The 24880-nt window shown below is 39.3% G+C and overlaps 1 protein-coding gene across 6 annotated transcripts in view; it reads left to right on the top strand.

Annotated features, from left to right (window-relative positions):
• The window catches only part of TLN2 (talin 2), a 418441-nt gene that overhangs the window by 250442 nt on the left and 143119 nt on the right, over positions 1-24880 (top strand). For all 6 annotated transcript variants that reach the window (XM_041740721.1, XM_041740682.1, XM_041740692.1 and 3 more), the window contains 5 exons: positions 14715-14870; positions 19519-19620; positions 20778-20854; positions 23517-23697; positions 24554-24667. In XM_041740721.1, coding sequence (XP_041596655.1) covers positions 14715-14870; positions 19519-19620; positions 20778-20854; positions 23517-23697; positions 24554-24667 — 630 coding nt within the window. The remainder of the gene's footprint in view (positions 1-14714; positions 14871-19518; positions 19621-20777; positions 20855-23516; positions 23698-24553; positions 24668-24880) is intronic.

The following is a 24880-nucleotide window of genomic DNA, read 5'->3' as shown; positions in this document are numbered from 1 at the left end:
AGGTGGGCTTTGGGATTTTCTGTGGCCTTCAGATCTGATTTCATGGGAATTGTTTGCCTTCCTACTAGAGGGAAAGAGATGGGTCTTTGAAATTCAAGACCAAGGCCCTTGATGGGTGTGTTCTTAGGTGGACTGATAAGTACTCTCATTAGCTTCATTTGTACACCTTGACCTCACACACTCTATTTTAGTCATCTCACTAATAGGTTTCATTGATTTCCACTTGTTTTGCTGTGACTCTTTGCTCCTTGCCTCTTGCCCTTGGCCCTGAAAGAAAACTCCACCATGTGGTGAAGTTTCTCATGTTACTTAAGGCAGAGGAGAGTGTTACCAACTGTGCTCTATCTGTCTCCAGGGACAGAAGTCCCAAGGCCAGAGTTCAGGTGGTTTAAGAAGATTACTTTCCTCACTGCTAAAGAGAACTAGAGAAGAAGAAAGTTATACTGTCCCCTAGGATGTTTATGGGGGAAGAGATGCTTTTCTTGACTCTACTCCTCATTGGAAAAAGCTGCTTCATTTGGGATGAGGAGCAACAAAGATATTACACTGAAGAAGGGGACACACTTCATGCTGATGAGTTACTTAAGCCAGGTAGCTCTTAGTTTTACACCCAGAAATGCTGGGACCCTTGCAAATGATGAAAGCATAGGTGAATCACTTTGTTACTCAGAAAAATCTTTTGGAAGTTGAATTTTTCACATTTAATGTGAGTCTTAAAGTATCAGTGAATTTTTGAATGGGGCTGATGTCTTGTAGGTACAATGACTCCATTTCTCTGGAATGACTCTGCTGCCTTAGCTGAAGTGAGCCCATCTAAACTGTAGTCACCTGCTTTCATCATCCTAGTTTACCCACCCTCACCATGAGCCTATGGCGAGATCTGCTTTTTTAGAAGAAAAAAACTGCTTTCCATTTATTATTCCAAAGAACAGTAGATGGCAGATGAATTGCAGTACCTATAGGGACAAAGATTAAACAAATTCTAAGCATGTCCAATGCTTTGGTCTCAGTTTCCATGCTTTCTTGAGTTTTTCTGTAGTCCTTTATGTATGAAATTCATCCCTTGTATTCATATTGTTTTCCATTAATACCATCACACATGATACAGTCAGTTTCAGTGATGTGCATATAGGTCAATAAATTTATAAAGCACAGATCTTCTGGTTATTGCAAAGTTTTGTAGATTTGGTTAAATGAAAACTTCTTTTACAAAAGTATTTAAGGCAAAATAAAGTAATGAAAATTTCCTTTCTTCCTCCCTCTCTCCTTTTCTTTTTTCCATCTCTCTCTCTTTCTCTCTTTCTCTTGCATGCCTTTGAAGAAAAGCCAGGATCAACTTTCATGTGTGTATTAGATGTATAAGTTTTGGTTTTCCTTAGTTTTATTTTTATTTTTTTTTGGTCACTTGATGAAAGTGAGCACCCTGCTCACTTTAATTTTTTGCTCAGTGGTCTTACTTATATACATTTTATTTTAACATTGATTTTGATAGGAGCACCTGGGTGGCTCAGTTGGTTGAGCATCTCTTGATCTCAGTTCAGGTTATAATCTTGGGATCATGAAATCAAGCTCTGCTGGTCTGGTGCCTACTGAGGATTCTCTCTCCCTCTCCTTTTTCCCCTTACATCTCCCACATGCATGCTCGCTATCTCAAAACAAACAAACAAACAAAGTTGATTTTGATAGTTTGCATGACTGCAGATTGCTGTTTTGAAAGTAGTTCAACCGAGAATTCAGGATTAATTTAATACTATGGATTAATGAACATCATAAATCAGATGAATAGGTCAAATAAAATGACCTCATATACAGTGAACTGTCTGGAAAAGAAATACAGAAAATTACACTTATGATAGTATCAAAAATAATAAATTACTTAAGAATGAATTTAACCAAGGAAATGAAAGATCTGTACACTGAAAACTTTAAGATGCTGGTGAAAGAAATTTAACACAATACAAATAAATGGAGAGATCCCATGTTCCTGGATTGGAAGAGTTAATACTATTAAATAGTCCATTCACTTAGAATAATTTTCAACCCACAGATCTCTGTACGTGCTATAACAATATATAGTCTTTAACTTTTACATTTATTTTTAAATTCAGCAAAATGTATGGCTAAGGGATAGTAAGTTTTTTAAAAGCATAAGTAACAGATTTCTCTAGAACCCCAACCTAAACATATCATTAAATGGCATAATATAGGAAGTTAAAAGTGAGTGATTCTAGCATCTCATTCACTACTTGTATAGGCTATTGGAAATTTAAGTCATAACTTATGAAACATTTAGATATTGATGTTGAACACACTTAGTCATACCACATGACCTTGAGATTAATCATAGATATTCTCAGAGTAGTTAGATATATTTACAGGATACTTCTATCATACTTTCTTCTATATCCATGAACACGTTAACCCAATATTCAGAGCATTATACTTTATTGTTATAAAAAAAAAAAGTACTTGGGTATTGGAGTTAGAAGATGGGCCTGGAATCCAGGATAGCAATATACATCTATGTGGGAAATAGCAGAAACTTGTATGACTTTGAGAGACATCCATAAACTCCCTCAGCCTCAGTTTCTTCATCTGAAAAATGGGAGTAATAATGCCTTACAGAGTGCTAGTGAAGATTAAGTGAGGTGATGTAAGTAAAGAAATGTAGTGCCTGGAAAGTTAAGGATATTTGATAAATTTTAGATTATCCTTAACCCTTCCCACATCTCCCTAATCCCTGGCTCCTGAATCTTCCAATTTGTAATTTGCTTATAGCAGCCACAATGTAGAGCAAGAGTTGCAAACTTTGCTAGTAAAGAGTCAAATGGTATCCTAGGCTTTGTGGGGCATACTGTTCATCTCTGCCCATGTGGCCTGAAAATAACTGTATGCAACACGTAAACGAATGAGCATGGTTAGGTGTCTATAATGCTTTATTTATGGGCTCTGAAATTTCAATTTCATATAATTTTCACATGTCACATAGTTATTATTCCTCTTGTGGGTTTTTTTGTTTTGTTTTGTTTTGTTTTTTGTCAACCACTTAAAAATGGAAAATTCAGTCTTAGCTCTCAGGCCGTAAAAAAGCAGGCAAAAAGCTGGGGTTAGCACTTGCTGTAGTTTGCTGACTCTGATGTAGAGAATGTCTATAAGCCATATAATGAGTCCACAGGGAACAGCTTTATGTGGCAGTATTCTCGGTGGCTAAGAACATAAGCTTTGAAAAGAAACACCTAGATTTGGATTCTGGCTTTGCCACTTAGTTTTACCTTAGATAAGTTACTTTACCTTCTATCTATATGCATGCTTGCTCACGTATAAAATTGTGCCTTTTTAAGAGGTTTAAATGAAATAGTATTGAAAAGGGGATTGTGCCATAGAAGATCTCAGTGAATGGAAGCTATAAATGTCTAGTTTTCCTCTTATATTGACTTGTTTTGCATTTTATCTTGATAACACTAATCAAAACCCCATAAGCAATGGTAAGCCATTTCCCATGACCTGCAGAGGACCTTGTTTCATTACAGGAAATTCCTATGTAAACCTTTCTCATTTATAAGCTTGTCTTTTAACTTTCCCTGTAGCCACAGCCAGAACCTTGAGGTGTGAGATATGTGGGGAGATGACCCTTTTCTCCCCTTAACCATAAAAGCATCACAGAGGGCATTTGGAGCTTCTCAGAATCCTGAGTAAAGCTGGGTAGATGACAAGTTGTTAGAGAAAAATGGCTAATGGAAAGGATCTTTAATACCATTTTGTTCTTTTTTAAAAAAAGTTTTATTTATTTAAGTAATCTCTACACCCAGGGTGGAGCTTGAACTCACTACCCTGAGATCAAGAGTTTCATGCTCTTCAAACTGAGCCAACCAGTCACCCTTAACTAACACCATTTTGCTCTTGAGCAGCCTTTTCTTTCTGCCATGCCCCTAAAAGAGATAAGTATCTTGATAAGACAGCAAAGCACACAAGCCAGCCCTTTGACACCAAGCCAGGGTTGGCGAATTCTAGTGAGCACAGCTGGGTCACAGGTTTAGGCCACATCGAATTTAAAGATTTTATTTATTTATTCATGAGAAACGCAGAGATAGAGAGAGACAGAGACACAGGCAGAGGGAGAAGCAGGCTCCACGCAGAACCCAACATGGGATGCGATCCTGGGTCTCCAGGTAGGCCCTGGGCCAAAGGCGGCACTAAACCGCTGAGCCACCCTGGCTGCCCCACATCGAATTTAGAGCCAGAACATGCCAAAGCGTAACCCACTTGCATCTCTTCACTCAATTCTAAATCTCCCATGTAAGAAGCAGCCAGTCTTCATTCCAGTGAGAAGAGCTGAAAGAAAAGCAGGCTTGACCATAGCCAGTCACTGGTTTTGAAGCCACTGTAATGGTTGAGATGTGTTTGAAAGAGGAGGGGCAGGGCTTGTTAATGAATCCTGCCTCTCCTTAGTAGAATACATACATTCTCCTGCCTCTAAGTTATGCAAGCTCAAGACATCTTCCAAACAAAACCAACCTAATGAGGACCACCTGGAGAGAAATTTCAGCATAATAGCAGCTACAGCTGCTATAGCGCTCCTGCTTGGGAGACGGGACTTGGGCCTGCCTAGCCTGCTTTCTATTCTGCAGATAAAAGAGCGCTGATCTCTGTAGCTGAAGTTGGCAAGGCCAGGTGTAGGGTGGACTGGGATGTGTGGGATATGGAGAGGAAGAGGAAGCCCCTCCCAGTATGCAGGCTCTACCACTGTGGGTCTAAGGCAGGGCTTCATGGGGAAGAACCAGTGTAGCTAGCACTGAGCTGAGCCTTTTGCTCTTTTAACTTTCTCCAGCTGCTCTGTGTTTTATGGGTAGGCTGAAATAATATGATCCCTTGACAGTGGTCTCTGTTGCTGGGTTTCAGCATTTTCTGAGTTTCTTCTGTCCCCTTCTCCCTAATCCTGATCTGATGGAATGCCCACTGTAGGTTATTAGCATGTTCCCTGTGGCTTTCTCTCCTGTCCCGAAAATTCACAATTCTGTGTTCCCTCACCCCAAAGCCTCTTGCCCGCTGGGAGGTGCAGATGGAAAAGGCTGAAGGCAACAGCTGCAAACCATATTTTATTTCAGATCCCCTTCAGGGTCCCAGCAGCTGGGCTCGTGCTAACCCTGTGTGACTAACTGCCTAGAACCTCTTTGCCTAAATTTCTGTGTGGCTCCTGACACCAGATTGGACTAGCTGGCATCATCCATGCTGCATTGCTTATTATCCCTTGTGGAACCGGCATCTCTTTACAAAAAAATCTTACTCTTCTCAGTATTTTCTTAAGGTTTGGGAGGTTCTTCCACTGCCAATAATATTCCCCTTGTTGGACACTCACTCAGATTCCTGGTCCTGTTCTCTTCTTCTCCTGGGAGGATGCTGGAGGTGTGCTGTGACCTTAACCGACAGATGGCTTATGAACTGCCCATGGGGCTTAGTGGGGATTTTTGTCTTCTCTGATTGCTTTTTTTTTTTTAAGATTTTATTTATTTATTCATGAGGGACAGAGAGAGAGAGAGAGAAAGAGAGAGAGAGAGAGAGAGGCAGAGACACAGGCAGAGGGAGAAGCAAGCTCCATGCAGGGAGCCCAACATGGGACTTGATCCCGGGTCTCAGGATCAGGCCGTGGGCTGAAGGCAGCGCTAAACCGCTGAGCCACCCGGGCTGCCCTCTGATTGCTTTTACCACAGTAGAGTACACAGTGGTAGACTGTGCTTTTGAAGTCAGAAACATTTTTGAGCTATTTAAATTTGTGTTCAAATCATGGCCGTACCACTCACTAGTGCTTGCCTTGGATGGTTTGCAGATCTCTTCATTTGCAAATTGAGGATGATGAGACCAACATTTGAGGGATGCTCTGAAAATTAGTAGATAGTATTAAGTACCTAGCACATTTCTGTTATTTTAAAATTGCTTATCCCTTTGTATACATAATTTGTGTGTGCTGATTGGTATGTATATTCCTCTGAGAATAGTGATTTAGACATTGCTAACTTTCAGGAAATATTTGGGAAGGTTTATTTTTTCTCCTGATAACAATAGAAATAGATTTTTTTTTTCTTTGAGAGTGAGAGAGAAAGAAAAAGGGACAGAAGGAAAAGGAGAGGGGCAGCCCGGGTGGCTCAGCGGTTTAGCGCCGCCTTCAGCCCAGAGCCTGATCCTGGAGACCCGGAATCAAGTCCCATGTTGGGTTCCCTGCGTGGAGCCTGCTTCTCCCTCTGCCTGTGTCTCTGCCTCTCTCTCTCTCTCTCTCTGTCTCTCATGAATAAATAAATAAAATCTTTTAAAAAGAAAAAAAAGAAGAAGAAGAAGAAGAAGGAAAGGCAGAGAGAATCTTAAGTACCACACCCAGCACAGAGCTGGATGCAGGGCTTGATCTCACAACCCTGAGATCATGACCTGAGCCAAAATCAAGTTGGATGCTTTAATTGACTGAACTACCCAGACAGATTTGTTTTAAGTGAAATTTGGAGAATAAGGAAAAGAACAAGAAAATAATACAAATCACTTGAGATGATCACTGCCATTTTATCATGTAATGAGATTTTTATTTAAAAAAAATCTGTTATGAATTCTATTTAAAAATTTTATTTTTAAAATTTTGTTTCATGTAGGGTTACACTGTACAAATGGTTTTTATTTTAGACCATATTGAGAATTTGTAGCCATGAATCTAGTTGTTTTCCAGTTACCCTAATTTACTTAAAAATTCCCCTGTTGAAAATTTTGGTTATGGATTTCCAGTTTTTCACTATGATAGACTATAGTTACACATAGTCTTTTCACACATTTAGAACTTCGTTTTGAGTAGCTTTCTAAAAGCAAGCTGTGTCAAAAGGGGGAGCATTGTTATAGCTTTGGATTAATATTGATTCATTTTCTTCCATAAAGATTTTGCCACTTTAAATTCCCATCCATAGTGATCCTTTTTCATACCTTCTTCAATTTCAGTATTTAATTTTTAAAAAAGCTCTCCATTTTATTAAGTGAAAACCTAACTTAATTGCTTGGTTTTTACTTTTTGTTCTAATTTTTTTCTTAAGTTTTTCTTTTAATTACCTGGTATTAATTACAGTTAAGTGCACTCCTTCATCCTCATCACCTATTTCACCCATCTTCCCACCCATCTCCCCTCTGATAACCATCAATTTGTTTTCTATAGTTAAGAGTCTGTTGCTTAGTTTGTCTCTTTTAACCCCCTTTGTTCATTTGTTTTGTTAAATTCTTAAATTCCACATAGGAGTGAAATCATACAGCATTTGTCTTTCTCTGCTGACTTATTTCCTTATTGTGCTTTCTAGTTCCATCCTTGTCATTGCAAATGGCAAGATTTTGTTGCTTTTATGGCTGAATAATATTCCATTGTGTGTATACGTGTGTATGTGTATGTATATATACGTACTACCATTATATATATATAATGGTGTGTGTGTGTGTATATATATATATATAATGGTAGTATGTGTGTGTAAAACACACACCTCTGTATCCATTCATCAGTTGGTGGACGCTTGGGCTGTTGCTGTATCTAGGCTATTGTAAATAATGCAGCTATAAACATAGGTGTGTATGTTCCCTTTGAATTAGTGTTTTTGTATTCTCTGAGTAAATACCCAGTAGTGCAATTGCTTAGGGTAGTTCTACTTTTGAATTTTTGATGAATCTCCATACCGTTTTCCATAGTGACTGTACCAGTTTGCATTTTTACCAACAATGCAAGAGGATTATTTTTTCTGCACATCCTCACCAGCATTGTCATTTCTTATGTTTTTGATTTCAGCCATTCTGACTGGTGTGAGGTGATATCTCATTGTAGCTTGGATTTGCATTTCCCTGATGATCAGTGGTAATGAGCATCTTTTCATGTGTCTATTGGCCATCTGTATGCCTTCTTTGGAGAATTGTTCATATCTTCTGCCCATTTTAAAACTAGATTATTTGTTTTATTGGGTATTGAGTTTTATTTATTTATTTTTAAATTTTTATTTATTTATGATAGGCACACAGTGAGAGAGAGAGGCAGAGAGATAGGCAGAGGGAGAAGCAGGCTCCTTGCACCGGGAGCCCGACGTGGGATTCGATCCCGGGTCTCCAGGATCGCACCCTGGGCCAAAGGCAGGCGCCAAACCGCTGCGCCACCCAGGGATCCCCGTGATAATGAGCATCTTTTCATGTGTCTGTTGGCCATCTGTATGCCTTCTTTGGAGAATTGTTCATGTCTTCTGCCCATTTTTAAACTAGATTGTTTTATTGGGTGTTGAGTTTTAGAAGTTCTTTCTGTATTTTGGATACTAACCCTTTATCAGATATGTCATTTGCAAATATCTTCTCTCATTCCATGGATTGTCTTTTAGTTTTGTTGATAGTTTCCTTTACTGTGCAGAAGCTTTCTATTTTGCTATAGTCCCAGTAGTTTATTGTTGCTTTGTTTCCCTTGCCTCAGTGGGCATATCTAGAAAAAATGACTATGGCTAATGTCAGATAAAATTTCTAGAAAAATTCTTTTAGAATTTTTATGGTTTCAGGTCTCACATTTAGGTCTTTATTGTGAATTGGTTTTTGTATGTGGTATAGGAAAGTGGTTTAGTTTCATTCTTAGGCATGTTGCTGTCTAATTTTCCCAACACTATTTGTTGTAAAGACTGTCTTTTTCTGATTGGATATTCTTTCCTTCTTTGAGAAAGATTAGTTGACCATATAATCGTGGGTTCATTTGTGGATTTTCTATTCTATTCCATTTATGTGTCTATTTTTATGCCAGTACCATATTGTTTTAGTTACTACAGCTTTTTAATATAACTTGAAGTTCAGAATTGTGATTCCTCCAGCTTTGCTTTTCTTTTTCAAGATTGTTTGGCTTTTCAGGATCTTTTGTGGTTTTATACAAATTTTAGAATTTTTTATTTTAGCTCTAAAAAATGCTGTATTTGGATAGGGATTGCATTAAATGTGTAGATAGCTTTGGGTAGTATAGACATTTTAACAATATTTGTTCTTCCAATCCATGAGCATGGAATGTCTTTCCATTTCTTTGTGTCTTCAATTTCTTTCATTGATGTTTCCTAGGTTTCAAAGTACAGGTCTTTAACCTCTTTGGTTAGGTTTATTCCTGGGTATTTTTTTTAATTTTTTTTATTATTTATTTATGATAGTCATACAGAGAGAGAGAGAGAGAGAGAGGCAGAGAGAGAAGCAGGCTCCATGCACCGGGAGCCTGACGTGGGATTTGATCCCGGGTCTCCAGGATCGCGCCCTGGGCCAAAGGCAGGCGCCAAACCGCTGCGCCACCCAGGGATCCCGTATTCCTGGGTATTTTATTACTTTTGGTGCAATTGTAAATAAGATTGTTTTCTTAATTTCTCTTTGTACTGTTCATTATTGGTATATAGAAATGCAATGGATTTCTGTACATTGATTTTGTATCCTGTGACTTTAATTAGTTTAACGGTTCTAGCCGTCTTTTGGTGGAGTCTTTCAGGTTTTCTATAGAGTATCATGCTATCCGCAAATAGTGAGTTTTGCTTCTTCCTTACCAGTCTAGGTGTCTTTTATTTATTTTTGTTGTCTGATTGCTGTGGCTAGGACTTCTAGTACATGTTGAATAAAAGTGATGAGGGTGGACATCCTTATCTTTTCCTGATCTTAGGGGAAAGTCTTCTAATCTTTTCCCATTGAGGATAACATTCGTTGTTGGTTTTCCATGTATGGCCTTTATTATGTTGAGATATGTTACCTCTAAACCTATTTTGTTGAGGATTTTTATCACGAATGGGTGTTTTACTTTATCAAATGATTTTTCTGCATCTATTAAAATGCTCATGTGGTTTTTACCCTTTCTTTATTGACATATCATGTTGATTTGTGAATACTGAAACATCCTTGCAGTCCCAGAATAAATCCCACTTGATTGCAGGGAATTTTTTTGATGTATTGTTGATTTTGGTTTGCTAACATTTTGTTGGAGGATTTTTGCATCAGAGATACTGGTCTGTACTCTTGTTTTGTGGTGTCTTTATCTGACTTTGGTATCAGGATAATGCTGGCCTCACAGAATTAATTTTGAAGCTTTCCTTCTTTTTCTATTTCTTATAGTAGTTTGAGGAGAATAGGTATTACTATTCTTTAAATATTTGGTAGTATTCACTTGTGAAGCCATCTGGTCCTGGACTTTTGTTTGTTGGGAGTTATTTGAATACTGACCCAGTTTCTTTGGTGGTTATCAGTCTGTTCAAATTTTCTGTTTCTTCTTTCAGTTTTAGGTGTTTATATGTTTCTGAGAATTTATCCATTTCTTCTAGGTTGTCCAATTTGTTGGCATATGGTTTTTTGTAATATTCTTTCTTTTTTAAAGATTGTATTTCTTTATTTGAGAGAGAGACAGAATGAGTGAAGAGAGGGGCAGAGGGAGAAGCAGACTCCCCACTGAGCAGAGCCCGATGCAGGGCTCAATCCCAAGACCCTGAGATTATGACCTGAGCTCAAGTCAAATAATTAACTGATTTAGCCATTCAGGTGTCTTGTGTAATATTCTCTTTCAACTGTTTGTATTTCTATCACATTGGTTGTTTCTCCTCTCTCATTTGTAATTTTATTTGAGTACTTTCTCCTTTTTTTTTTTTTTTTTTGATAAATTCAGTTAGACGTTAATCAGTTTTATTGATTTTTTTTTTTTCCCAAAGAACCAGCTCCTGGTTTCATTTTTCTGTTCCATTTTTTTTGTTGTTGTTTCTTGTGCTTTTTCTAGCTCCTTCAGGTATAAGGGTTAGGTTGTTTGAGACTTTTCTTGCTTCCGAAGGTACGCCTATATTCCTGTATACTTCCCTCTTAGAACCACTTTTGCCGCATACCAAAGATTTTGAACCATGTATTTTCCTTTTCATTTGCTTCCATGTACATTTTTATTTCTTCTTTTATTTCCTGGCTGATCTATTTGTTGTTTATTAGCATATCCTTTAACCTCTATATATTTGTGATCTTTCCAGAGTTTTTCTTGTGATTGACTTCAAGTTTCACAGCATTATGATCAGAAAAGATACATGATATGACTTTGATCTCCTTGAGCTTGTTGAGGCTTGTTTTGTGGCAAATATGTGATCTATTCTGGAGAATGTTCCATGTACACTTGAAAAGAATGTGTATTCTGCTATTGTAGGGTGGAATGTTATGAATTTATCTGTTAATCTGGTCCAATGTGTCATTCACAGGCATTGTTTTTCTTACTGATTTTCTGTTTTGATGATCTGTCCACTGATGTAAGTGGGGTGTTTAAGTCCCCTGCAATTATTGTGTTATTATCAGTCTTTAGGTCTAAAGTGAGGCTTTTGTAGTAAGTCTATAGATGGGTCTTGCTCTTTATTCATTCTGTCACCCTTTGTCTTTTGATTAGAGTATTTGGTCCATTTACATTCAAGGTAAGATGTATTTATTGCCATTTTGTTACTTGTTTTTAGTTGTTTCTGAAGATTTTCTTGGATCTATTCTTGTCTTTCTTTAATGGTTTTCTTTGGTGATATATTTGGATTTCTTTCTCTATTCTTTGCATATTTATTAGCAGGTTTTGATTTGTGGTTACAGTTAGATTTGTATATAACCTTTTCTGCATAAAGCAGTCTATATTAACTTGATGATCATTTAAATTTGAACCCATTCTTTACTCTTCTCCTTCCCATGTCCTTAGGTATATGGTGTCCTATTTTTACATACTTTTATTTTGTAAGTTCCTTGACTGATTTTTTTTTTTTTAACAGAAATACTCATTTTATTCTGTTTTGTGTTTCCTACCTTCATGTTGTCATTTTTGGTCATTCATTTCTACTCAGACAATCCTCTTTAATATTTCTTGCTGGGCTGATTTAGTGACCATGAACTCCTTTTTTTGTTTGGGAAACTATTCTCCAATTCTAAATGATAGTCTTGCTGGATAGAGCATTCCTGGATGTAGGTTTTTCCCAGTCAGCACTTTGAACATATCATGTCATTCCTTTCTGGCTTGGAAAGTTTCTACTGAAAACCCTGCAGGTTTCCTTTGTATGTAACTGTCTTCTTTTGTCTTGTTGCTTTTAATATTTTTTCTTTTTCATTATATTTTACCATTCTAATTATGAAATGTCTTGCTGTGGATCTGCTTTTGTTGATTTTGTTGGGGGTTCCCTGTTCCTCCTAGATCTGGGTGTCTGTTTCCTTCCCCCAGAGTAGGGAAGTTTTCAGCTATTATTTCTTCAAATAAATTCTCTGCCTTCTTTTCTCTTTTCTTCTGGGACTCCTATAATATGAATGTTATTGTGTTTGCTGGAATCACTGAGTTCCCTAAGTCTGTTCTCATTTTGTGGAATTCTTCTTTCTCTATTTTGTTTAGCCTGATTACCTTCCATTACTCTGTCTCCTAGGTCATTAATTCATTCCCCTGCTTCTTCCAGCCTGCAGTTCATTCCATCAAGAGTATTTCTCCTTTTATTTATTGAGCCCTTGATCTCTGCTATGTTATTCCTCATCTCTGTGTTAGCGGTCTCACTGATACTGTCCACTCTTTTCTCATGTTTACTGAGTATCCTTATGCTCATTGCTTTAAATTCTCTATCAGGCATATTACTTATATCTGTTTACCATAGATCTCTGGTTATGGCCTTTTCCTATGCTAATGCTGCACTGGTTCCACATTTGGCACTGTGCTTGTGCTGAGCAGCATGGGAGGGAAATGTTACCAGCCAGCTCTTTTGTTCCCATAGGAGTCTCTCTTTGAATGCTGCCTCTCTGCTATGTGCTCCAAGATGATTAACTAACTTCCCCCACTGTGTACTCCATCTATCTCCATACTGTATGTCCATGGGCTTTTTGCCCTGTCCTTTTCTCCAAGATCAGTCCCAATCCCCTTGAGACTCTTCCATTATGTCCATTGATCTTTAAAGCTCCAGGTTTTGGGGATCCCTGGGTGGCTCAGCAGTTTAGCGCCTGCCTTCGGCCCAGGACATGATCCTGGAGTCCCAGGATCAAGTCTCACATCAGGCTCCCTGCATGGAGCCTGCTTCTTCCTCTGCCTCTCTCTCTCTCTCTCTCTCTCTCTCTCTCTCTCTCTGTCTCTTGTGAATAAATAAATAAAATCTTAAAAAAAAAAAAAAACAACTCCAGGCTTTAAGCTCTACTGATTGCAAAAACTCATGAGTTTTTGCCCCTTTCTCTTTTCAAGGCAATTGCTATGGGGATTCCTTTTCCCTGTGTGGTCCCCTATGTGCTAGTCTGTCTCTAACCCTTCTCTGAGATCACCTATCCCTCCCCAGCACAGTGACCATGATTCACTTCTCTCTCAAGCTGCATCCCCACACTTCCTATGTTCTTTATTGTGGCCTCTTCTCTACCTTTAGTTACAGAATTTGTTCTACCAGTCTTCAGTCACTTGGGGGTATTTATGATGATCTGATAGTTACTATGTGTATTTGTGGGATTAGGAGAGCCTAGGATCCTCCTAGTCCACTGCCATCTTCTCCTTCCTCCCCCCTGAAATGAAAGTCTGCTTTATTATTTTGAATGTATTTTGTTGTGTTCTTTGCCAGTTATTTTTGTTGATCTATGATAACCTTTCACATATACAGTATATAAAGTCTTTCACTATCATAATTATTGTAAATATTTATCTGTAATCATTTGCTTTTTAATTTTGCTTACGGTGAGGTTTCTTTCTTTTTCTCATATTTACCCTCTATTTTTTAGATGTATCAAAGTCTGTATGTTTGTAGTTAAAGATGTTGATTTTTCCCTTTATGAATTTCCTTTGTTTTGGTGCTTGTGCTTAAAAGTCATTTCCATCCTAGGAATCACAGAAATATCCACCTATATATTCTTCCTCAATTATTAATCTCAATTTTTTTTGCCATTAGTATGAGGTAGGGGTCCATTATTTTAATAGGCATGATTACTATTAACTTATTAAAGCTAATTATAAAAGGCTTTTTCAGAGTCAGTAGATGTACATACAAACACCAAAACAAAGAATTCAAATAGAAGTATATTTAGGAGATTTACACGAAAAGGTTTCTGTATCTTTTAGTGAGAAGATTCTACTTTGGCAGAGTTTTAATTAATTCTAAATAGCTAATATGCCATGTTATAATTCTACATTAAATCTTTTTTGTTATTCGCTGAGTTGGCTATTAGAAGTGATAATATTTGGAATTTATATTAACTTCTATTTCTCTGGATATCTACTCAGTTCTGTCCCTTCTATCTGTCACAGATTGGTTTTGGAACAACCTGCCTTCCTAAACAGCATCTCTTTTTGGGAAGCGTGCCTCTGGGCAGCCCGAGTGGCTCAGCGGTTTAGCGCAGCCTTCAGCCCAGGGCGTGATCCTAGAGACCCGGGATCGAGTCCCATGTCGGGCTCCCTGAGTGGAGCCTGCTTCTCCCTCTGCCTCTGCCTGTTCCACCCTCCCCCAACCGTGTCTCTCATGAATAAATAAATAAAATCTTTAAAAAAAAAAAAAAAAAGGAAGTGCGCCTTTGTGGATTTTTCTAGTCTTCTCATGTCACTGTTTTAACTTCCATATCGTTAGTGAGTCATTCACCTAGTCCCAAAACCCTGGTTTTCTAGTAGCCCTGCCTATTTTGAAACATAGTTATGTAGGCAACCTCAGATAAAACACCATGACTTGGCAAAATCATATGTATTCAGGGAGAGCACTAACCCTTGGTATTTCCTGTTTCAGGAAAAGATGAAAGGCAAGAACAAGCTGGTGCCTCGCCTGTTGGGCATCACCAAGGATTCAGTGATGCGTGTGGATGAGAAGACCAAGGAGGTGCTGCAGGAGTGGCCGCTCACCACGGTTAAGCGCTGGGCGGCCTCACCCAAGAGCTTCACCCTGGTATGGACTGGCTAACAGGGAGGATCAGCATGGCCTTAGGCAATATTGTGGGGTGGGAAGGCGAATACAAGTTCATTGGGCTTCCCTTGCCTTAGAGAGCAATGTGGAGAGGGACAGATGGTGGGAGTCCAGAGGACCAGGACTGTTCCAGTCTTCTGTGTTCCCGATGCTGTCCCTAGCATGCCCTAAGAGGAAACTGTCTAATGCTCAGAGGCTAGTCAAAGGCTCCTTCATCTCTAGTTGTTTTAGAAGTTCCCAAGCATTGTGACATCTTGCTGAAGTGTTTTTTCCCAGCCTGCCTGGAAATAGCATACTGTATAGGGAAATGGCATAGACTTTGGGGTAGTATTCAAAACCAGCTGGTCATCTCCCATTTATTAGAGTTATCTTTCCTCTCTAAGCCTTAATGTCATTAGCTTTAAGATGGGAATCATAATACCTATTTTACAGAGATACTAAGATCAAACAAGATGATGATGATAAAATTCTCAGTGTAAAGTAAATGGGAAATAGAAATAGGGAGGATGTAGTCATCTCAACCCTACAGATCTCTGAATTCCTCCTCCCAACCTTAACAGTTGCTCTTAGTGGATTCTATGTGTATTGTTATCTTAACTATAGCCACACTGACACATGGGAATCAATAGCATTGTTATTTTGTAGGGCAAGTTGAGCAATAAGAGAAATCAGTGTTGAAATTTCTGTATCTCCTAGCACTCCTGAAGTGTGCTATTCTAGTCTAGTGAGTACTTCAAATATCAGCTTGTATCTAGGTAGATCTCATAATAGGGCATCAGAAAAAAAGCATAAGGAAGGAGATTTGGAGGGAGTCTTTAGTTATCTAGTTTGATCATTGGTGGATAGACTCTTGCCAGTTGGAAGGAATCATCAGAAAACAGACCATCTTCCCTCCTATAGTCAAGATGGAGGGAAGATTGAGCTCTATCTACATGGCTCTTAAGGAGGGGTGTTTTTAGAGAATGATGTCCTCATCTTCCATGGTAGGAAGTTGTGGATAATTCGTAAAAGAGAAAAATTAAGAAATTAGTTTTTGGAAATACTAGAATAAACTGCTGAAAGGATTCAAAGTAGTTGTCTTTGTGGATGGGAGAGATGGAAAGTAAAGATAGGAACGACCAGGGCAAGGGCCCGTTGTGTTTTGTTATGTATCTTTTAGCGCTATTGGTCTTTTAAAACTAGGTCCAAGTCCTGTTTTTTTGAAAACAAAAAGTTATTTTAAAGATAAATAAGAAATAGTTATGGGTCACAGTAACTACCTCAAGCACAAGAGAGAATGAATATCAATGCTGTTTATTAAAGTTGGATTTAAAGTTTGTAACATGTCATATTTCTTTGCTTTCCACACAAAGCCTTCATTTAATTTCCCAGTGTCTGGAGATTTTCCTATTGTCTTCCCCTTACTGATTTTTTTAGTTCAATTCTGCTTGCTATGGTCAAAGGACAGACTCTGCATATTTCAAGTCTCAGAATTTTAAGATTTGTTTTTATATCACAGGATATGGTCATTCTGGGAAAATGTTCCAGGAATACTTGATTAGACTATTCTGTAAATGTCTGTTAGATCCTGTTAGTTGGTGGTGGTGTTCCAGTCTTCTCTATCCCTACAACAGTTGCAGATTTTTCTGTTTCTTCTTTCAGTTTTCACTGCATGTATATTGAAGCTCTGTTTGGTGCTTACATGTACATTTAAGATCCCTTGGTCATCTTCATGGAGAAATTGTTTTAGTAAATTTGTTTGCTCTGAAATCTGCTTTATCTTAATATACCCACTCATGCTTTTTCAAATTAATGTTTGCATGATATATTTTTCATTCTTTTACTTTCAACCTACTCATATTTGAGACCAGTTTCTTACAGAGTGCATAAAGTTGGGTTGTGCTTTTTTTTTTTTTAATCCACTTAGTCTCTTTTAATTGACCTTGTTAGACCATTTACATTTCGATTTAATTATTGATATGGTAGGGCTTAAGTCTACCTTTTTTTTTTTTTAAGTCTACCATTTTATAATATTTTTCTATTTATCCCCTCCATTTCTTCTTCCTCTGTTTTTCTTGCCTATTTTTGGGTTATTTAAACATTCTTAGAGTTCCATTTTGATTCATTTATAATGTTTTACATTATCTCTTTACTTGGTATTCTTAGTGATCTAGATGTTACCATATATGTAAGAAATTAATTATAAATTTTTAGGTGTGGGATCCCTGGGTGGCGCAGCGGTTTGGCGCCTGCCTTTGGCCCAGGGCGCGATCCTGGAGACCCGGGAACGAATCCCACGTCGGGCTCCCGGTGCATGGAGCCTGCTTCTCCCTCTGCCTGTGTCTCTGCCTCTCTCTCTCTCTCTCTGTATGACTATCAAAAATAAATAATTAAAAAAAAAAAAAAGACTGACGGAACGGAAAAAGAAATTATAGAAGGGATTTCTGAAGGAGATTTTAAAAAAAAAAAAAAATAAAATAAATAAATTTTTAGGTGTGGATGTTTATTATTTCAAGGGAAGTGTAGAAACTTCACTTCTGTTTAGGTCTTTTTACACTCCCCACTTTTTAAATATAACTGTTCAAAGAAATACATACATTGAACACCACATGAGATGGTGTTACACCTTTGGTACAACTATAGAATATGATTAAATAAAACTCATGAGCTGAAGGAAAAATTACTACATCTCCTTCTATTTTTTATCTGTCCCACTGTTTTCTTCTTAACCATCCCAGGCTCCTGTTACCATTTTCTTTGTGTTTGAAGGACTTCCTTTAGCCATTCTTTAAAGGTAGGTAGATCTGCTAAAAAGAGATTCTCTTAGCTTTCTTTTTTCTGAGAATGTTCTTATTTCCCCTTCTTTCATAAAGGATCATTTTGTCAGGTATAGGATTGGACATTGACAGCTCTTTCTTTCAGCACTTGAGAAATGTGCCACTTCTTTTTGGTCTTCAGGATTTCAGATTAGAAATTGTTATTCAAGTTGGTGTTCATTTGTAGATAATAGGTCACTTTCTAAAGTTCTTGTTGTGTGTTTCTCCAGATTTATTACATTTGGAATATGCTCAGCTTCTTGAGTTTGTAGGTATGTATCTTTAATTTGGGGATATTTTCAGCCATTATTTATTTTAATACTTTTTTCTTAAAGATGTATCTATTTGTTAGAGCATGAAAGAGTAGGGGAGGGAGAGAATCTCAAGTAGACTCCCCACTGAGCACAGAGCCTGTCATGGAGCTCAATCTCACAACCCTGAGATCATGACATGAGCCAAAATCAAGAGTCGTCGGGTACTTAACTGACTGGGCCACCCAATCACCCCTTGAATACTTTTTTTTGTCCCACATTCTGTCACTGTAGGATTCGGATAATATGAATTTTACATCTTTTGTCATTGTCCCACAGATCCCTGGAGGTCTGGTTTGTGGGTTTTTTGTTTTTTATCTTTGGTTGAATTTGTATTCTTTCTAGTCTTGAGATTGACTTATTTTATTAATCCATTTTCAAGCCTACTGATTCTATGCTCTGTCATCTCCACACTACTTTATCATGTGAGTTTTTAAAATTTTGGTTATTGCATTATTCAGTACTATAATTTTTATGTAGTTCTTTCTGCTGGCTTCTCTGTTGAAACCTGTTTGTTTCAGAAGAATTTGTAATGGATTGTTGAAACATATTTTATGATGGCTGCTTTAAAATATTTATCAGATAATTCCAAAATCTGATTCATTTCAGTATTAGCATCAATTGATTATCTTTTATTATTACTATTTTGTCTTACTCATATCATAGTTTTGTTCTTGATATGAGTAGTGATTTTTTAAATTACATCTAGACATTTTGATTTTAAGTTAGGAAACTCTTGATCTTAAATCTTTTGTTTTATCAGTCACCTTGTTTGGATTTAATGTTGTGTTCTGGTCTCCTTTTGTGGGCTTTGGTTACAGTGACAGTTTTCGGAGCCCTTGCAGTGCTGTTCTGGATTGTTTTGACACTGCCAGGGTTCTTGCTCAAAACTTGATGGTGCTGTTTGTGAAGGTACTTCCTTGGACCACCTGCTGTTGCTGGGTGACCTTTGTTGGGATAAGCAGAAGCTACGGGCCAGTCTCTGTTCATGCCATTGGGTGGAGTTCAGGAGGACATAGGTTTCATGTGACCACTGTTGCAAAAGAATAAGGTCACTTGCCTGTCTCTGGAGCAGGGACTGGGATGGGATGGGCTTTCATTGCTCTGCAGCTGCTGATGAGTGCCAGCCAGCCCAGGTTGTGGAGCTGGTTGAAGACTCCAAGATAGATCTTCACTGGGCTTCTCCTCTCCTGGTCCTTTGGCGAAAAAGGACAGGCTTTTGAAATCCTGCCTGTTAAAGGTTCTGGGTTTCAGTTACTCACCTGGGGGTAATCGGATATAAGAGAAAACCTAAGAATTCACCATACAGTGGTTTTTCAAGTACTGCATTCCCCAGTCTACCTTTCCAACTTTCAGAGCCTTTTACTATTGTTTGCTGAATAAATTTTAGGATATTCAGTTGTGTTTGGGGGGAACAGAAGGGGAAAGTGAGTCTGTGCCATCTTGTTCTAGGACTAGACCTCTATCTTTACCTTTAAAACTGCAGATATATAATTATATTCCTTCTGATGTTGTTTTTTTCAGGATTTTGGGGAGTATCAGGAAAGCTACTATTCAGTACAAACCACTGAAGGAGAGCAAATATCCCAGCTGATTGCAGGCTACATTGACATTATCCTGAAAAAGGTATTTCATACTGATGCAACTTGGAAAAGCTGCTTTGTTTTCTTTCTTTCTTTCTTTTTCTTTCTTTCTTTCTTTTTCTTTCTTTCTTTCTTTCTCTCTTTCTCTCTTTCTCTTTCTCTCTTTCTCTCTTTCTCTCTCTCTCTTTCTCTTTCTCTTTCTCTCTCCCTTCCTTCCTTCCTTCCTTCTCTTCTCTTTCTCTTTCTCTTTCTCTTTCTCTTTCTCTTTCTCTCTCTCTCTCTCTCTCTCTCTCTCTCTCTCTCTCTTTCTCTTTCTCTTTTTCTTTTTTTTTGAAACATTGACTTAGATGATGCTGTTACCTGGAAACACACACACACACACACACACACACACACAAAACAACCCTAATTTAAAGTACTTGATTCACTAATTTAATCTTAAGATTGCTTGAGTGTGCAGTCTTTAATCTCAAGATCCTACAAGAGTTTCCATTTTAACTGCAGTTCATATTTATATTATTACTGCCAGGTAATGAGCACTAGTGGTTCACTTAGCTAATGAATGAGACTAGCAAACCCCTCAGCATCTTCCTCTCTAGGTAGTTATGTTATGCTTTCCAGCCTCTTTAAAAACCTTGGTTGATGGTCTGAAAATGTTCTTCATATTTTTCGTGAAATTTTTGTTTTTAAGTAGGCTCCATGCCCAGTGTGGAGCCCAACCTGGAGCCTGAACTCATGACCCTAAGACCAAGACCTGAGCTGAGATCAAGAGTTAGATGCCCAAAAAACTGAGCCACCCAGGCATTCCTCATGAATGTTTACCAAATTACCAAATTTTACGAAGTTTTCCCAAATTTAGTGGGGTTATATACCATCATGATATACAGACAGATTGCCTAAGACTTCAAGATACAGCTCACTGAAATAACCAAGTTCTCTTAGAACATCAGTATCTGTGTCTTGATTTTAACTGTATGAAATTGAGTCAATGCAGTAATAAACACAAAAAGCATATATCTCTATATTGTGTTAAATACTGTATATTTTTTATTGTTGCTTTTGTTTTTGTTCACCTATCACTTACTCCAGTACAGGGAATTTTGGGTAAACCTCAAAAAGGTTTAGCTCCTTTTAAAAGGTATCTTAGAGGTTCTTGCATCAAGACTTGCTGAGTTTTCTTTTTGTTTCATTTTACCTCAGAAACAAAGTAAAGATAGATTTGGATTAGAGGGGGATGAGGAGTCGACTATGCTGGAAGAGTCGGTTTCCCCGAAAAAGTAAGTATTTTTAAAAGCATTGGAGAACCCAACTTCTCCCTAAATGGGCAGGTTTCCTTGTGCCAACTCTGGTCTGTTGCTCTGAAGTCCATCAGAAAGGGAGACAACAGTGGGTAATATAAATGAATCTTGCTTCTCGAAGTGTGGTCTCCAGAACCATCATTATCAGTGTTGAGTGTGTCTTGTGGGGAGAGGAGGCTGTGGATTGTAGGGAGACAGAGCAAGATGTGGTCTTTAACTCCGTCTTCAGACACAGTGAGTGTTCATGAACCCTGTTCTGCAGTTGCTCGTTTAAATCTCCTAACCTGCATCATTTTGGTCAAAGGCTGGAGAGTGGGCTTCTGTTTAATTCTGTGCCTTTTGGGACAGGCATCTACCTAGTGGAGGAGTTGTTTATAGAGCGCTTACTTCATGCCACATGTGTCATGAGGCAGTAGAGAGAAGTGGTTAAAACCTGGACTCTGGAGCCAGACCTACTGGGTTCAATTCTCCAGGGTTTCTCTCACTTTTTTTTTTAAGAGGGAGAGAATGTGGGGAGAAGGAGGGAGAGGGAGAGAGAATCTCAGGCAAGCTCCACACCCAGCACAGAGCCCGATGACAGGGCTCAGTCTCATGACCCTGAGATCATGACCTGAATGGAAATCAAGAGTCAGACGTTTAACCAACTGAGCCACCCAGGCACGCCTTGGGGATGTTACAAATTTCCTCTATCCCTTTACTCAGCTCTAAAATGAGAATAACGATAGTACTACCTTATACATTCTATCTTGATGATTGAATTATTAATAAAGCACATAAAACAATGCCTGGCACATCATATGTATATACTGTTCTTATCATCTTCATCATCATTTTCAATACAGAACAGTCTCAACTCCATTTTACAGGTAAGGAAACTGAGATTTACTAAAATTAACATCTAATAAGTGGTACTTTGAGGAAATCTGAGCAGCTGCTCCCCTTATGTTATGTAGAGCAGTGTGATAATAAGTTTTCTTGCCCACACTTTACTCTGTATGTCTAGCATGCGGTCTCATTTCATCGTAATAACAACCCCCAGTGTAAGAGCTAGACCAAATGTTACCACCTGTTCATGACTGAGGAAACCAAAGCTCATGGAAGTGACTTTAGACACACATATGAGGCAGAGCCAGGAGTCAGTTCAGATCTTGTGATGTTTCTTACAGTACCCTGCCAGAAATTTCTAGCATGTTCTCCAGCATATTGAACTTACTAAGTCATAGTAATTGCTTCTCGAACATTTCCGTAAGCTATAATTTTGCCCCGATGTGCTTCATAATCACCTCAAAGGTGCTTTTCCATTTGCCCCCTATTTTAGTACACAATTTGGAACCGAACCTCATGTGATGTGTTTCACATATGTGGTTCCCTCTTGAAGAGTACCTTAAGTCCTTGGAATTAGTTAATGACCCTTAGATGGAAATCAGTAAGGTAGTGTTTCTGGCAGGGCAAATTGTTCCCCTTTAGAGGACTCTGCTGCTCTTGAACTTCGAAGAGCAGCTGAGTGTCTGAGTCCAGAGCACAAAAACTCTTCACTGCCTTTTACCTCTGTAGTCCCTTCCCACTGCCTAGAGCATCATGGTGGAGTCTGATCAAGGCAAGCAGGAAGAATGGCCCACCTGCCCCTTCTCCCTGCATTAGACATTGGCTGAGATCACAGAATGTAGCTGACTTCCTCCTGGAGCCCCCACATGTACCCTCCCTAGTGCCAACTCCTCCACAGACATTACTCTTCCTCCATGGATGCCTGCTGTCTGGTATCTAACAGGGCTCATGAGCTTTGCCTTGGGCAATAGGGAGTGATCTGTGATGGTTGGAAAACCCTGGGACAGAGGCCTGGCCACATAATGCAGCTGCTCACCGAATCTGCCATTACACACACACACACACACACACACACACACACTACTCCCCCAGACTCTCCCTGTATGGGTTCTTTCCTCTGGGCTCCTGTGCAGATATACCACTCTTATATGCACAACGTCCCTACCACTCATCCTAAGAAAATATCAGAAGTGAGAAATTTCTTTTTTTTTACTAGATGTCTTAAGAATCTTCCTAGAGTTTTGTTGAAATCATCTGGAGGAGGTACCAAAGTCTGTCCTATCATCAAGGTGCCAAAGGTGTTTAAATGCCCTCTGTGGTCAGTGGCCTTAGGCCTATGGGAGGAGAAATGAGCTGTGGGAGATTTTCTTTTAGTTCCTTTCTATACTTCTCCCTTCAGTGCAAGACCTGTGTCCCCAAAGCCTAGATCGAACCTGGCCCACAGTGGGTATTTGTTGAATGAATGCTATTTCAGGTGGGATTTACCAGCTCATAGATCAGTGTATCCAAAACTCTTCCTTACACCTGCAACATCATTGTTAGAGAAACATTAACAGTGGTTGTGGAGGGGAACTAATTGCACAATATCCTGAACTGATTAGTAATGGTTATTTATATTCATCCTTATAAAAAGATTGATCTCAGGGTTCTTCTGAGTATTTTAGTGGGACCTGATTCACAGCTGGGTCTGTATATGCCTCTCTTGAATTGGCCTCCACAGCAGAAAGCCACCAACAGTTGTGCCACGTGTGGCATTTTATCATTATACCATATGCTAGTGGCCACCCCACAGTGACCAGGCCCCTGTCCCCTACAGGTCCACCATCTTGCAGCAGCAGTTCAATCGGACTGGGAAGGTGGAGCACGGCTCAGTGGCGCTGCCCGCCGTGATGCGCTCAGGCTCCAGCGGACCCGAGACCTTCAATGTGGGCAGCATGCCTTCACCGCAGCAGCAGGTCACGGTGGGGCAGATGCACCGAGGACACATGGCCCCACTGGTGAGGCTTCCCCGACGCCGGCCCTGGGAGTCAGTGCTGCCTCTGATGTGCAGGGAGAGACACTAGCCTGGCACATGCTCCCTCATTCCCATCTAAGCCATGGCTCTTCATGCATGGTCCCAGTACCTGACTGCCCAGTGCTCTCCCTAAATGGGGTGTCTTAGGAACTCCCTGTGTAGGCTCATAGGTATCCTCTGAGGCTGGAGGGCAACCGTGACCTGTCCACGTGACTAATGATACAGAGGTACAGAGCCCTGCTTCCCCGCTTTAACAGCAACAAGCTGCTCATTAGCCCAGGGCACCACTCCGAGGGTCTTAGAAATAGAGCAGGTCTGTAGTGATGCGTAGTTTCCTCTGAGTGGATGGTTGCTGCTTTGCACTGCTGGTCTGCCTGGAATCATGTGCTGCCGGGGAAGAATTTGATAAAAGCTGAAAAGCCTGAAAGCTTTGAAGTAATTTGACCCTGAAGAAGCATGTTGACTATAGGTTTGGGTGGAATCCTTTCTTATTTACTAAGAATAGTTCTGGGATATAACACAGTTCCTATACCTGAGATCTTTTGTCCTAAGTACTGAAAGAGTGGAGTAGCTCCTCTGCAAGGACTCTTTCTGAGTCGTCTTGTCAGCTAATTAAGCTCTCCACACTCTTGATTATAACTTCTCTATTGCAAACACCCATCCTGAGCATTCTATTAATACAGTCTCTATTTCCAGCTCCCTGCTTAAAATGGGAGGTGCTTGGGGTTGTTGAGACACACCATGAGCCTGGAGTTCGATTTTGGCCTTGTTTCGTATAGAGAGAGGTGTTGGTTCCAGGAGGGGAGTTATGATTGCCTTGTGGTCATCTGCCTTTGCAGACTTCAGCCCAGCAGGCCCTCATGGGGACCATCAACACAAGCATGCACGCTGTCCAGCAGGCCCAGGACGACCTCAGCGAGCTGGATTCCTTGCCACCTCTCGGCCAGGATATGGTAAATATTGTTCATGGTTGTCATTCAGTGTCTTGGCCTGGCACAAAGGAAGGCTTTGCATTCTGTCTGCGTTCAGCTGGGTGAAATCTTTGTCCAACTAGGTTTTTTTGTTTTGTTTTGTTTTCAATATATTGAGTCTTTGTAGTGAGGTGTACCCACAGGAAGAGAATTGTGGGTTGCTACTAGGCATGAGCAGTACCTCTCAAGGGCCAA

Source organism: Vulpes lagopus, chromosome 2 (genome assembly GCF_018345385.1).
Source record: "Vulpes lagopus strain Blue_001 chromosome 2, ASM1834538v1, whole genome shotgun sequence".
NCBI lineage: Eukaryota > Metazoa > Chordata > Mammalia > Carnivora > Canidae > Vulpes > Vulpes lagopus.
The sequence above is the reverse complement of the archived record's forward strand: the minus strand, read 5'-3'. Positions and strand labels throughout refer to the sequence as shown.